Raw genomic sequence first — 16285 nt, 5'->3', positions numbered from 1 at the left:
CGACAAGAAATTGTGGAAAAAATATATAAGGAGATTGCAGATAGCTCCAAGAATAATAGGGGATTTTAACTTTCCCAACATTGGGACAACCATAGTATTAGAGGCTTGAATGGAGAGATTTTTTGAGTGTATTTAGGAGGGATTTCTCATTCAGTATGTGGATGACCTGACTAGAGAGAAAGCAAAACTTGACCTCCTCTTGGGAAATAAGAAAGGACAGGTGATAGTGTTAATGAGGGTTCATTTTGGGACTAGTGACCATAATTTCATTAGTTTTAAGATAGCTGTGGAGAATGATAGGTCTGGCCCAAAAGATAAAATTTTAAATTGGGGCAAGGCCAATTTTAATGGTATCAAGCAGGAATTTTGAACAGTTAATTGAGAGAGTCTGTGGGAAGGCAAAGGGACTTATGGTAATTGGGAGACTTTCAAAAGTGCGTTAACCAGGGTTCAAGGTTAGCAATTCGTCTTAGAGTGAAGGGCAAAGTTGGTAGAAGTAGGGAACCCTGGATGACTCGGGGTATTGAGGCTGTAGTCAAGAAGACGAAGGAGGCACATGACATGCATAGGCCGATGGGATCAAGTGGTTCTCTTGAAGAATATAGTAGGTGTAGAGTTAAGAGAGAGATCAGGAGGGCAATAAGGGGTCTCATTTGTTTTGGCAGATAAGGCAAAGGAGAATCCAAAGGGTAGCTACAAATACATAAAGGGCAAAAGAGTAACTAGGGAGAGAATAAGCGTCTTAAGGATCAACAATGTTATCTATGTGAGGATCCACAAGAGATGGGTGAGATCCTAAGTGAATATTTCTCATCACTATATTCACTGTTGGAAATGCATGGATATTAGAGAACTTGAGGAGTATACATATAACAGAGAAGGAAGTGGTGGAAGTCTTAAAGCGCAGCAAGGAAGGTGAATTCCCAGGACCTGATGAAGTATATCCCAGGACATTGTGGGAGGCTAGGGAGAAATTGCGGGCCCCCTAGCAGAGATATTTGAATCATTGATAGTCACAGGTGAGGTGCCTGAAAATTGGAGTGGGGCAAATGTTGTGCCCTTGATAAAGAAGAGCTGCAGGGAAAAGCCTGTGTGCTACAGGCTGGTGAGCCTTATATCTGCAGTGGGTAAGTTGTTAGAAGATATTTTGAGAGACAGGGTCTGCAGGCATTTAGAGACATAAGGACTGATTAGGGACAGTCAGCATGGCTTTATGTGGAAAATCATGTCTCACAAATTTGATTGTTACCCCTTCAAAAAAACTCAAAGAAGGTTGATGAGGGCAGTGGAGTTTATGTTGTTTACGTAGACTTTAGCAAGGCCTTTGACAAGGTTCCACGTGGTAAGTTGTTGCATAAGGTTAAATCTCACGGGATGCAGGGTGAGATAGCCAAACGGATACAGAATTGGCTTGACGACAGAAGACAGAGGGTTGCTTTTCAAACTGGAGGTCCGTGACCAGTTGTGTGCCTCAGCAATTGGTGCTCGTCCACTGTTATTTGTCATTTATATTAATGATTTGGACTTAGTAGGCATGGCTAGTAAGTTTGCAGATGACACCAAGATTGGTGGCATAGTGGACAGTGAAGAAGATTATTTTATTATTTTAGACCTCTATAAGATCACGGATTGCAACGGGGTCTTGATCAATTGGACCAGTGGACTGACGAATGGCAGATGGAGTTTAATTTAGCTAAATGCGAGGTGATGCATTTGGTAGATTGAACCAGGGCAAGACTTAACAATTAGTGGTAGGGCATTGGGGAGAGTTATAGAACAAAAAATATCTAGGGGTACATGTTCATAGCTCCTTGAAAGTGGAGTCACAGGTGGGCAGAGTGGCGAAGAAGGCATTCAGCTTGTTTGGTTTCATCAGCCAGAACACTGAATACAGGAGTAGTTGAAGTTACCTTGTTAAAGTTGTGCAAGACATTGGTAAGGCCACACTTGGAATACCATGTACAATTCTGGTCACCCTATTATAGAAAGGGTATTATTAAACTTGAAAGAGTGCAGAAAAGATTACTAGGATGCTACTGGGACTTGATGGTTTGAATTACAAGGAGAGGCTGGATGGACAGTGACTTTTTTCTCTGAAGCATAGGAGGCTCAGGGTGATCTTATAGAGGTCTAAAATAATGAGGGGCATAGATCAGCTAGATTGTCAATATTTTTTTCCCAAAGATAGGGGCGTTTAAAACTAGAGGGCATAGGTTTAAGGTGAGAGTAGAGAGACACAGAAGGGTCTAGAGGGGCAATTTCTTCTCTCACAGGGTGGTGAGCGCCTGGAACAAGTTGCCAGAGTTGGTAATAGAGGCAGGTACAGTTCTGTCTTTTAAAAAGTGTTTAGACAGTCACGTGGGTAAGACAGGTATAGAGGGGTATGGGCCAAACGCAATTGCGACTAGCTTAGGAGTTAAAAAAGGGGACAGCATGGACAAGTTGGGCCAAAGGGCCTGTTTCCATGCTGTAAATCTCTATGACTCTATTTCAGATCAAGTCCACATCTATTCCAGACTCTGTCAAGTGCCTGCCATCTTTTAGCATGCTTGCTATCAATTACTTCTGCATGCTGATCGGAAGCAGCCAGCTACTTTAAAAACCTCTATCAAATGGTACTCTTTAGTGAGGAATTTTTTTTATTTATTGTTTATTCATCACAAGTAGGCGCATATTCACACTGTGAAGAAGTTGCTGTGAAAATCCTCTGGTGCCTGTTCGGGTACACTGAAGGAGAATTCAGTATGGCCAATGCACCTAACCAGCACATCTTTCAGACTGTGGGAAGAAACCGGAGTGCCTGGAAGAAACCCACGCAGACAAGGAGAGAATGTGCAAACTCTACACAGACAGTGATCCAAGCCGGGAATCGAACCCGGGTACCTGGTTCTGTGAGGCAGTAATGCTTGCCACTGTGCCGCCAAAAGAATATTATATTGTAAGCACTTGCAGCTTTGATTCACTTCTTTAATTTTCAAGTAACTTACCTTTTTGAATGGTTCTGCGATATAGCCTTCACCATTTAGCTGACATAATATTTCAATTAATGTAAATGTGATTAACAATTTTGAGAACAGACAAATACGAACTGGACACATTAAGGCACTGGAATTTCCCTTTTCCTTAAGGTATTATTATTGGTAGTATTTGTTTTTTGCGGACTTCCAAGTATGGACAGCCTGACCTTGATCCCATTGGGTTTTATGAAAATTGCTGTATAATAAAAACAAAACCTTATTGGATTTTTTAAGAAAAATTATTATTGCTCAGGCATGATCAAACTAAGACTCACTGACCGAGGAGAATCCCTTCATCTTAATGTAGTGTACAGGTGGGACGACTTTCATGTTTTATCCAAATTCTGAAGCCAATGCGAATGAAACTGACGAATGCCTTTCGTTTCTTCATCCATGATTTCATGCCCAAGGGGACCTCCCATTCAGGAGAGTTGGTTTGGCAGCCGTATTAAATTTGTATTTGTTTAGATGCCAGGTTGATATTGGAGAATATTGACTCTGGCAGCTGCTTCATTTTACGCTTGCACCAAAAGATTTTAACAATTATAAATGGTGCAAACATTGGCTTTATCCATAGTAATCTACCTTTTCGGGTATAATATGCTCATAATTAATGATTTAACATCAGTCCCATGGAGTTACAGTGCTTGCATTGAACTTCATTTCACTCATTAATGTTAATTTGGCAAAATAATTACCCACATTTTGTTTTTTGGTAACATGCAGAGAAATAAAATTTAATATCACTGCAGTTCAAATCAAATGGCGCAGTGCAATTTCAGTTTGTTGTGCGATTTGACTGCAGAGACCAGTGTGATTATATCAATCAGGATAAAACTTGATCAAGTAAGCTGGTACTGTTACGGTTCTCCATCTTGCTATAACATATAATATTCTAGTCAATTTGTTAAAATTGTCAGAGAGAGTATTACCACTACTTTTGCTGCATTTTATCGGAGAGCCAATGTAGAATTGAAGATAAAAATCAATGTAAATTATTCTAGCTGATCTAAAATGATTTTTAATAGATTTGCCATGATAAGAGATATCTCTTTTTTCAGAATTAGCCATTTATGACATCTTTGCACTTCATTTTTCTTTCAAAGGCTGTTTACACAATTTATTCAAAAAATTCAACTGCTGTAACCTTGCATTGCAATTTTTTGTGTAATATCTTCATTGTTGAATGACCTTGTGGAAATCGTGCTGAAGCAGTTGTCTTTTCTATCACCTGTCACTGATTACAGTAAATTAGAGGGCAAGTTGTCATTTACTTTTTATCCAATTCAGGCAATATGATTTAAATGACCGTAAAGAGTTTTTGAAGTTTATTTATTAGTGTCATAAGTAGGCTTACATTAACACTGCAGTGAAGTTACTGTGAAAATCCCCTACTGGTCACACTCTGGCGCCTGTTTGGGTACACTGAGGGAGAATTTGGCATGGCCAATACACCTAACCAGCACATCTTTGGAACTGTAGGAGGAAACCAAAGCACTTGGCGGAAACCCATGCAGACGAGGAGAACGTGCAGACCCCGCATTCCCAGGCCGGGAATCGAACCCAGGTCCCTGGCACTGCGAGGCAGCAGTGCTAACCACTGCGCCACCATGGCTGCCTCACATGTATGATTTACCAAAAGCTTGCCAATGTGACGTGCATGTGAGTCTACATCAATAAAAGCCTGTCACATTGGATGTAAACCAAGGCAGCGGCCTGCTAACTTTAGGCAGTTGCAACAGAGGTTGTTATGCAAATATAGTTAATTACTAAAATTAAAAATACTCCCTGGCCTAGAAACATCTGCTTGAGATACCAGAATGCTATCTTCACCTGTTCATTTGTAATACGATTGGCCCACATGTTGAAAGATGCAATAAAGTAAGCTGGATATATTTCAATTTGGCATGGAAGGCAGAATTTATGCAAATTGTCACAGTGACCTTTGATGTTGCACTTTCCACTTAGTTTACAAATGAGGAATTTTATTGTAGCCAATTTGAGAAGGGAATAGCTTTATAGGATTCATGTAATTCCAGTCACACGGTGAAAAGCTGATATATATTCAGGTTTCCAGTTATTAATTTGCAGCTAGAATCACTGGCTTGTGCAGTCTGTTATAGTGAAACTAATGTTATCTTTAGGAAATGCTATAAACCATGTGCCATCAGATGAATATTTAACATCAACTACTAATATCTATACAGAGATCTATTGAGGAAATGGGGAGTCGTTCCATTTTGAAGCTTTGTATCTTTATTAAAGTTGCACTGAATAAACTCCATATGCTTATCCCAACAAGTGTGCTGCTGCGCTCCCCAAATAGTCACAGCATGCTGTTGGCAAACAGCCTCTGCTGTTCCCTGGAGTGGCAGAGCAATAGTTTGCTTTTACACTTCGTCACATATACACACACAATTCCTGGTCTCAACTGTGCTCCAGCGGAGACAATCCGATGTAAAGTAACTGTTTGCAGAAAGGTAAAGAGAACATTTCACTTTTTGAAGGAAAATGTTGACCCAGGCTGCACTTGTACATCTCTTAGCTGGTTAGATACCTGTATTCCTGGACACTAGGGGCTGTGTGCGGTATCCTTTCATTTGGATATGACTGTGGCAGAACAATGGCAAATACTGCGCAATGGCAGTAGAATCTAATTTACTTCCAGACTTTTCTGTAATTAAGTTTTTAAAGTTTAGTTATTAGTGCCTCAAATAGGTGTACATTAGCACTGCAATGAAGTTACTGTGAAAATTCCCTAGTCACCACACTACAGAGCCTGTTTGGGTAAACTGAGGAAGAATTTAGCAAGACCAGTGCACCTTTTGGACTGTGGGCAGAAACCGGAGCATCCGGAGGAAACCTACTTAGACACAGGGAGAGCATGCAGACTCCACATAGGCAGTGACCCAAGCCAGGAATTGAATCTGGATCTCAGGTACTGTGAGGCAGCAGTGCTAATTATTGTGCCACCATGCTGCCCTACCAATACCTAGCATGTGAGCACTATTTATTTTGGAGACTACATATCAGCAATACCTATCTCTAGAGTAATGAGATCGGAGACTGCAATGCCAATAGTCAAAGTTCTTAAAATATCCTCACGTTATATAATTTTATATTAAAAGCCTGGTGTTTTTTAAAATGTATTGTGGCAAAGCTAAGAGTTCTGATTTTGGGAAAGAATAACAAGTAGAGGTTTTTTTGTCCTCTCTTTTTTCCCTCGCAGACAGCAGAAATTTCTTAGTGCTACTTAAATAATGCATTAGGTCCTGAGTTGGATTTGGATGATGCAGGTACTTTTGATACTTGGTTCAGACTAGTGTCAATAAGTCATGCCCTTGGCCTACTTCAGCTGCAGTTACTAATCTGAAGCTGGTATCACCCACTGCAATGAATTTTGGATGATGGTAGCATTGGAGCCCCAGTTAATGCATGCTTCCCGCTCCCCCATTAGCTAACTTATGATAAAAACAAATTTCTGCGGATGCTGGAATCTGAAACCAAAAGAGAAAATGCTGGAAAATCTCAGCAGGTCTGGCAGACTCTAAGGAGAGAAAAGAGCTGATGTTTCGAGTCCATATGACCCTTTGTCAAAGCTAATTTATGACATTGTTGCAGATCAGATCAGAAACCCCAAAGTATGTTATGAAGTGTGACTAGTCCCCAGCTATTTTTTAATTTTGGCATTGGAGTGAGGATAAGGTGTTTCACTCCAGCTGCAATTCCATTGACACTTTGGGAAGCTTTTATCCAAATGAACTTTATTTTAATAATACGGTTTAAATCTAACAAATTAATTAGCTTCACTTTTACCAATTGAAATACTTAAACACGGCCTGACATAATTCTTAACTCCTTATCTATGTCTATTAGTTCCAATTTAAGCAATATTCTTCGTAGACTTAAACTCATCTTCAGAATCAGTTAGCAAACTGCACAGGCTTTTGTGCTGGTATGTGGGCTGCCAATCCTCATCTCCAGAACAGCTCTGGAGAAAGAGACCTATTTTTCCTAGCATATCCCAAACAGCAGACCCCAGAGAGAGAAGCATTTATTACTTCTTTCAGGATCAAGCAGAAAACTATTTTCCTGTGAGTTTAGTTCCACCCATTCACATGACACAGTCTCTTGTCAATCAACCTAATTAAACCCCAGGGAAAAATAAACAAAAACACAGTAGCCCACGTTGAAACAAGCACCCCATTATCTTGGATCAACTATTCTCCTGCATTCTCAGCTGGTGAGCTGCCAGATGCAGACAAACAGCTGAATTCTAAACATACCCCTCACAAGTAACATAAAAATACATTTCTTAAAGGCATAGGATCAACACTATATCGAGAGCAGTTCAACTTTCTTATTAACTGTTTTAAAAGTATGAAGTTCCAATGTTTACAATATGTCACCTAGATGTGTTTAAAATAAATCTTTTCAGCACTCTGACTCAAGTTCAAAGTGGTGCGGTACACAGTCTTGCATCATTTGGCTTTAGTGCACTTGGTAATTGGATTGGGATCACACATCCGAGTTATCCTTTCACTTTTTGCATTGATCTGCATTCAAAATCACTTTGCATGGAAATCGTATTATAAATGCAAAGGTTGTTTAGATAAAACCGCTTGGATGAATATGTGCAATTCAAATTGATTGAAGCAAAATAAGTAACATCTCTAAGCAGTCTTGCAGTCTATTTCCAAAGAAGGACTGCATTCGTCCCTTTCTCTTTTTGAAGTAAGATCTGTATCACTGCTGTCTGATAGTGGCACCTTTCACTAATACTGATGAACAGCACAGTATTATGCACTGTCCTCGTATATTTCTTCATTGACCTAATGAACTGTAAGTTGTTCCTTGCTTCCTATATTAGTGTCTGTCATGCTCATTGGTAGCACTGACTTCAAAAAGTTGTGGGTTCCAAGTTCTAATCCAGGAGTTGAAACCCGAAATCTAGGTTGACACTCCAGTGCAATACTGAGGGAATACTGAACTGTGGGAGGTACTGTTTTTCAGATGAAACATTGAGCCAAAGCCCTTCCTGCCCTCTCAGGTGGATGTAAAAGATACCATTGCACTATTTTGAAGATGTCCTAACCAGCTTTAATCAACATAGTAAATATTAAATTATCTGGTCATTACTGTTTGTGGGAATTTCCGAGCCACAAATCTTTGACTTTTCAAGTGACTGAACTTTTAAAGTAGTTTACTGGCTGCAAAATACTTGGGATATCCTAAGGTTCTGAAAGATGCTACATGAAGGCAAGTTTTTTTTATTATTATGTTGGACCCTTTCGCTTTTCTGATGGAGAAAATGTCGAATTGCCTCCTTAATTAATGTAACCTGCCCTTTCATATATTTTGTGAATTACCTTTGGAAAATTACCTTGTACTTGTATAAACGTCATTCACTTAAACATTATTCGTCTTCATTCTCATTCTCCGCCTCATATAATTGCGATAAACTTTTAATGTAATAGATTTTTTTGATAACTACGCTCTTATGAGCTGCACAGTGACAACCCTCAGGAGTTGTTGCTTGTTGTTAATTTAGGCATTTTCTAAAGTCTCTAATACAATCACAAATGTTGTCATGGACTTGGAAGTTTGACATTTGCTTTCCTTGCATGAGGATGGGAGAAAAACAGTTTTTTGAATGTCAGGCAAGAGTTTTCTGTAACAGGGAAATGAGGCTTATTCTTAAATTTCCAGCCAATCTCATAAACAAATGTCAGAAAGTAAACTTCTACATATGCAGTTGAGGCCTGAGGAAAGCATAGAGCTTGTGCCATTAGTTATTCCTTTCAATATTAATATTTCAAGTCGTTGAGTCATTTTTATGGCACATTAGGTGGGAATACATGTTTAGAAGTTGCAATCATGGAAGCATTTACATTTTTAATACAATCGCGCTGAAGCTATAAAGATACATTCACAGAAACTGAAAATATCATGCTGGTCTCCTTTTGTTAAAAATCGCAATGAAAATCTGAAAAAAGATGTTGTTTACTGCTGTACTTAAAAATTTTATGGTGCCGAATGGCCTGCTTCTGCTCCTATGTTTTATGGTCTTCCAACCATTTTAAATCATTGTAATTGCAGAAAATTTGCATGCATGGCCCTCTATCCTTTTGCAGAGCCGTTATATTGAGTTGAGATGATTTTGGACACAAGGTCTGATTGGGGGCGGGGTGTCAATTTGGTTATAGTCTAATTATATATGTAACACGTAAAATGAGGAGAACCTCTAGTTAGCCTTCAGATCCAGATTTCACAGCAATCATTCTTTTTGCTTGGGACCCTTTGAATTCAATATCAGCAGCTAATATTTGATTTATTGTTTTCAAATGTATTAGCATACATTGAAAAGTATTGTTTCTTGCACGCTATACAGACAAAGCATAGAGAAAGAAATAAGAGAGTGCAAAAAGTAGTGTTACAGTCGTAGCTATGGTGTGGGGAAAGTACTAAGTATCATTATTCAAGATTAATTGTCTGCTTCAACAATAGGCCCTTTATTATTGGCCCCCACCAAGCGTGGTCATAGGATGGACAATTGACTGGGTGGGGTAGATATCCAGGTGACTCATGTTATTGAGTTTTCTGACTGGAGCTTCCAGTGTTCAAATCCAAGTCCATTCCCAGCTCATCTTTTAAGACTTTCTATTTCAAGCTATTTGAAGTTTTCAAACCTATTGAAGTGTTTCCAATAAGAATATCATGGAACCCACTCTGCCTTTGTAAGTTGCTCATGAGCATTCATCAGAAAGAACTGGAGTCTCGATGCCTCCAGAATTTTCAAGATTTTTACCAACAAGGGTAACTTTCAATTAACAGATGAAATATATCCTGAACAATTGTAAGAGGAAGCCTTTCTGTAATAACACATTCACAAAGAATTAGGCCATAGAGCCTACAAAATGAAGCAAGAAATATATGAGCTGGCATAAAAAGGATGATCCAAACTGTCTTGGTTGCATTCCTCCAAGAATATTTTCCTTTGGGGGCGGGGGGCAGGTTGGAGGAAAGAGTTGATACAAAAAATGTGTCAATTTACAAGAGAAAATTACAGCCATAGTACATGGATAATTTTGATTCTAAAAGCCAATATTTTGTACATTTTTTTGAAGGATATTTTGAGCTAATGTAAACTGATCCTGCCTTTGTTTGACCATAAGCTTGCATGTGCAGCATTTAGCATTGTTTCGTCTTCAATTGTCCTTCCCAAAATTGGGGTTTGAAAGTCGAAAGCAAGAATAATAAATTTAAATATAACTTAATTAATTCTTAATTTGAAATGCAACTTTATTCCAACTTTACTAAAGTTATTGAAATGTGGGTCACGTCAGAGGATGAGGACAATTTTTGCGTAAGGCCTGGACTGCTCAAATCTGTTATTTGTCCCTGTAAGCTTAAGCAACATTCTCTTTGGGCAATATTGCTTTGTACTATATAGATAGGTGCAGTTTGTTGAGTTCTTCTTTATTTGGTACTTAAAATAAAGGGAAAGATAGCCAATTTTTAATACTTTGACCTGGGAGAAAAGAGAGAAGTATTTTCAGTGCTTTTTCAATTCTTTCTCTTAGTAGTTCTCCCTGCTTCCTGCATTATTACCTCTGGTGTTCCCAAAGGACTGATCCTTCTTCTCAATCCCATTTCTCATCTACAGGTTGTGGATGGTGATATCACCTGACATTAGTTTTCGCAAGTACGTGGATGGTACCTAACTCCATCTCAACTCTCTTCCACTGTTGTGAATTATCAGACTGCAGTATAGGATGTACAAAAATTTACCCCACTTCAACATTATGAAGACTGAAGCCATTGTCTTTAGCCCCTGCTTCAAACTCTACCCTAACTACTAAGGAGACTAGTTAGCTCAGTTGGCTGGTTCACATTGAAGTGACAGCAACAGTTTTAAAAAAAGGCAGGGGAGCATGGACAAGTTGGGCCAAAGGGTTTGTTTCCATGCTGTGAACCACGATAACTATAACAGTGTGAGTTCAAATTCCTGTAGCGGTTGAGGTTATTTCTTCTCAACCTTGCCCCTCGCTTCGTGATGATCCTCAGGTTAAATCACCATCTCTCAGTTTACCTTGACTGATTCCATCCTCCATCCTGGCAACAGGTTCGGATTAAGTCAATGTACCAAAGCTTGGTGTCATATTTGATCCTGAGGCGAACTTCTGACCTTGTGTTTCTGCTATCTCTAAGCCTACTTCCACCTCTGTAACATTGTACACCTTTTCCCCTCTCATAGCTCATTTACTGCAAAGCCCTCATCAAAACTTGTTTTGTTACTTTTGAATATTCCAGTCCATTCCTAACTGGTCTCCTTTATGCCACATTCCCTACGCTTGAGATTATCCAAAACTCTTGTTGCCTGTGTCTTGGCTTGCAGCTGACCTTGTTCCCCTATTGCTTCTGGGCTCGCTGACCTGCATTGACTCCCTGCCAGACAACATAGTGATTTTAAAATTTTCATCTTTGTTTTCAAATCAGTCCTTGGTGTTTGCCTGTCCCTTTCTCCATGATCTTGTCCATTCCCACCACCCTCCCAAGGTCTTTGTGCTCCTCTAATTCTGGCCTCAGGCAGCATGGTGGCAAGTGGTTAGCTTTGCTGACTCACAGCGCCATGGACCTGGGTTCAGTTCCCAGCTTAGGTCACTGTCTGTGCAGAGTTTGCACGTTCTCCCCTTGTCTGCGTGGGTTTCCTCTGGGTACATAGAACAGCACAGGCCCTTCAGCCCTCGGATGTTGTGCCAAGCTATGTCCGGATCCCAAGATCAAGCTATCCCACTCTCTGAAAGATGTACTGGTTTAAGGGCATTAGTCATGCCAAATTCTCCCTCAGTGTACCTGAACAGGCACCAGAATGTGGCGACTAGGGGATTGTCACAGTGACTTCATTGCGGTATTAATGTAAGCCTACTTGTGACACTAACAAATTAACTAATGTAGTGGGGACAATCAGAGTCACTGTGCAAGTTAATTTATCTATAAACGTGAATTAATATAGTTATTTGCTTAAATGGTAAGGAAAAATAAAAAAACACTAGGGATATGTTCAGCTGTATCCTGCATTATGGTTTGTGCCCTCTGGTTTTGTTAGCCTTTTTGATGTACAATAATATGAACCGTTGCAAATTAAAAAGGCTCTTGCATCTCTGTTAGTCAGCTTCATATTTTAAACATTTTGTGCTACTTTTTGTTAAATAAGTAATGAAGTTGAAGAACATGAAAAATGTACATCCAATGATGTGGGGATCCACAGGGAGTTCAAAGTGATTTTTCTGATTCAGCACCTTTAATCACATAAAAATTCAACATTGTAGTTTAAATGAATTGCGGTATTCACTGTGCCCATTTTGACTGTGACTTGAGCTTGTTATATTTCAGTGCTGAATAGCTGTAAGTGAATAACCTAGAATTCTGAAGAAATAATCATAATTAGTTTGGAGTTATTGTCAAGATAAATATTACCCGATGTTCCTTATAACTTCATGAAACATAATTGTTCTTTCACTGGTTATTTTATTACAGTTAACCAAATAGGTTATTCACAGTCACCAGGGAATTTATGACGAGCATCCAATGACTTAAGTAGCATTGGTAACAGTTATAATAAACAAATCACGAGTACTAAATAGCCTTCCAAAATAGAGAGAGATGAATTTCTGTCTCTCTCTCTCTCCTGATGATAATGAGGGGCATGGACAGAGAGGATAGTCAGAAGCTTTTTCCCCAGGATAGAAGAGTCAGTTACTAGGGGGCATAGGTTTAAGGTGTGAAGGGCAAGGTTTAAAGGAGGTGTACGAGGCATGTTTTTTTTTACACAGAGGTTGATGGGTACCTGGAACTTACTGCTGGGGGAGGTAGTGGAAGCAGATATGCTTCTAAAGGGCATCTGGACAAATACATGAATTGGATGGGAATAAAGGGATATGGACCCTGGAAGGGTACGAGGTTTTAGTTCAGTCGGGCAGCAGGTTCAGTGCAGGTTTGGAGGGCAGAAGAGCCTGTTCCTGTGCTGTAATTTTCTTTGTTCTCTCCCTCAATTCTCTCCCAACATTTATGGGAGGCGGTTTTTCACTTGGGTAGAAGGCTGTTAAATAGCCTGTGTGTGGCTCTCCCATTAGGGAGATCTCGATAACTACTTACAGTTATAACTAAACAATATCTTTATCAAGCAAGGATTGGTTTGTGCGTAGACCTAATAATGCAACTTACTATCTTTTTATTTTTCAGTCTTGCCAGGCTGACTTGGTGAAAGACAACGGCCACAAATACTTCCTTTCGGTTCTGGCAGACCCATATATGCCGGTGAGTCCCTTCTGTATATTTGAAAGCAACACTTGTCTTTTTTTTTCTAATTTGAGCTTCAGATAGCGTTGTAGAGGTTTACAGCATGGAAACAGGCCCTTCAGCCCAACTTGTCCATGCCACCCTTTTTTTACATTTAATTGGTCCCGGTTGCCCACGTTTGGCCCATATCCCTCCATACCCCTCTTCCCCACGTAACTTGTCTAAAATGCTTTTTAAAAGACAAAATTGTATCTGCATACTATGGAAAGGGTCATGATGCCATAATTTCTGGAGAGAATTGGCAATTTGAAGCTTTCCACTTAAGTTTGCAGGTATTGTGTATTGTTGCACAATATGCGTCAGGCTAAATGTATAGCCTGATGCCCAAAGCATCAAAGGGGTCAAAGGAATTGTTATCTGCTCAAAAAAACCATGTGTGTAAATTAGCAGTCAAATGTGTATTTGAATAGTTATAAATAAATCAGAAGTAGTTAAAAACAACTAGTTGTAAATAACAAAGAACTAGCATTTATGTAGCACCTTCCATTGCATCATGGTTGTCCTAAAGGTCTTCACAGCCAATGGTTACTTTTGAAATGTAGTCAGTTATGTAAGTGCAAGTGGTAGCCAAATTGTGCAAAACAAGTCTAATAAACAACAGTAAGAGAAATAACCAGATGGTTTGGATTGAAGGATAAAGGATGAAAAGGACACTAGAAGAAATCCCTGCTGATTTTCAGTTCTGGTTAAAGTCCAACCAGTTTATTTGATAGTAAACCCACAAGCTTTTGGGGTCTTTACAGCTGTAAAGATTCGCATTCTAATCAGTAACCTGTAAACTGTGTGCGCTGTTATATGCTCTGTCTGAGACCAGAACTCTCCACTTGCCTGACGAAGGGGCAAACCCCGAAAGCTTATGGGTTTACTATCAAATAAACTGGTTGGACTTTAACCTGGTGTTGTGAGATTCTTACTATGTTTACCCAGTCCAACGCCGGCATCTCCACATCATGATTTTCAGTTCTGCCATTAGGATCCTCTACATTTACTTCAGTGGGTAGAGTAGGCCTCGGTTTCATCTTCAGTGACCACTAGCTAACAAGTATGATTGTCCACCTAAGGAACTCTGCATTACTAGTCATGGGTTCTGTGGGTTATTGCGTGGCTGATCCTGGAGCAGGTTTCTTCCAAAAGCTGGTCGCTCTAACAGTGCAGCACTCACTCATCACTGCATTGGGATGTCAGTCTAGATTGTGTGCTCAAGTTTTTGGGATGGAATTTGGACAAAAGTGAGAGGTCGTCCACATTGGGTGTGAGAAAAATCAATGCGTAAGTTATCTTAATGATGAGAGATTAGGGGCTGGAAAGAAGCAAAAGGATTTGGATATCCACATATAAAAATCATATGCACCAAAGTGATGAACATGCTGGTTAGAGGGTTAAATTATGAGAATAGGCTGCATCAATTTGATTTGAATTCTGTTGAATTGAAGGTTAAGAGGGAGATGCTATCAGGGTGTTTGCAAATGCCAAAGCAATTGAATAGGGTTGATACAGAAGGGCCCAAGGAGGCACGCTCTGCACAGTGACATAGTGGTTAGCACAGCTGCCTCACAGCGCCAGGGATTCGGGTTCAATTTCTGGCCTGGGTCACTGTCTGTGTGGAGTTTGCACATTCTCCCCATGTCTGTGTGGGTTTCATCCAGGTGCTTCAGTTTCCTCCCATGGTCCAAAGATGTGCAGATTAGATGGATTGGCCATGCTAAATTGCCTCTTAGTGTCAGGAGATTAGCTAGGGAAAATGCATGGGATTATGGAGATAGGGCCTTGGTGGGATTGTGGTCGGTGCATACAAGATGGGTCGAATGGTCTTCTGCACTGTAGGATTCTATGAATTAGAGCTATGCCACTTGAGAGAAAAATCAGGAAGCTTTTTTTAAAACATGTAAGGTGATGGAAATCTGGAATTTCCCAAAAAACAGTGGATGCTGAGACAATTTTTTAAACGCTGAGATTTATAGATTTTTTTTCGTACCAAGGGATGTAGAGCGGAGGCAGATAAATGAAGTTGAGACACACATCAGTCATGGTTTAATTGAGTGACAGAACATGTTTGAAGAGCTGAATGGCCTCTCCTGTCCAGAGCTTATATTTTGGCACAACCCATAGCGTCACAGAGATGAGTGTGCTATAATTAAGCTGAGATAGATGTGCGTAATCTTATTAATAGTTAAACAGCAGAATCTATGCCAATTTAGGAAGCAGAGTTGGTTGATGCTACTGAGGTGATAGAGTGCTGCATCTTGCAGTTGTTGTAATTGCCGCATGACAGACTTGCATAAGCAGTCTCCTTTATAAATACAAGCATAGTGTTTTAAAATGGAAGGCAGAAATATGATTTAAAACATAATAGCGGGAAAAGTGATTTTGTAGACAGATGCTGGGAGGATGTTTTCCCTGGCTGGGCGAGTCTAAAACAAGGAGTCTTGCCTTAGAATAATTTGTTATGGCGAGTGGACGGGCACATGAGGCTGAGTCCATGAAAAGATTAGCTATGATCTTATTGAATAGCAAATTAGGCTCGAGGGGCCAGATGGCCTACTCCTCTCCTAGTTCTTATGTGGAATAAGTAATTGACATTTAGGACTGAAGACAAGAGAAATTTCTTCCCTCAAAGGGTCATAAATCTATCCCAGAAAGTTGTGGATGCTCGGTCAAAGAATCATAAAATCCTAAAGTGCAGAAGACAACCATTCGGCCCATCAAGTTTGCACCAACCACAATCCCACCCACGCCCTACTCCCATAACCCCATGCCCTTACCCTGGGCTAGTGGCCTTGATGCTAAGAGACAATTTAGCATGGCCCATCCACCCAACCTGGACATCTTTGGATTGTGGAAGGAAACCGGAGCACCCGGAGGAAATCCATGCAGACACGGGAGAATGTGCAAACTTCACACAGACA

General features: G+C 40.0%; 1 protein-coding gene across 1 annotated transcript in view; it reads left to right on the top strand.

Annotated features, from left to right (window-relative positions):
- Positions 1-16285, top strand: part of rptor (regulatory associated protein of MTOR, complex 1) — a 443649-nt gene that overhangs the window by 264743 nt on the left and 162621 nt on the right. The window contains exon 14 of the mRNA XM_080209484.1: positions 13263-13337. Coding sequence (XP_080065610.1) covers positions 13263-13337 — 75 coding nt within the window. The remainder of the gene's footprint in view (positions 1-13262; positions 13338-16285) is intronic.

This window comes from Carcharhinus amblyrhynchos, chromosome 21, assembly GCF_965287045.1.
Source record: "Carcharhinus amblyrhynchos chromosome 21, sCarAmb.v2.hapA, whole genome shotgun sequence".
In the NCBI taxonomy this organism is placed as follows: Eukaryota; Metazoa; Chordata; class Chondrichthyes; order Carcharhiniformes; family Carcharhinidae; genus Carcharhinus; species Carcharhinus amblyrhynchos.
Note: the sequence above shows the minus strand (reverse complement) of the source record. Positions and strands in the feature narration are given on the sequence as shown.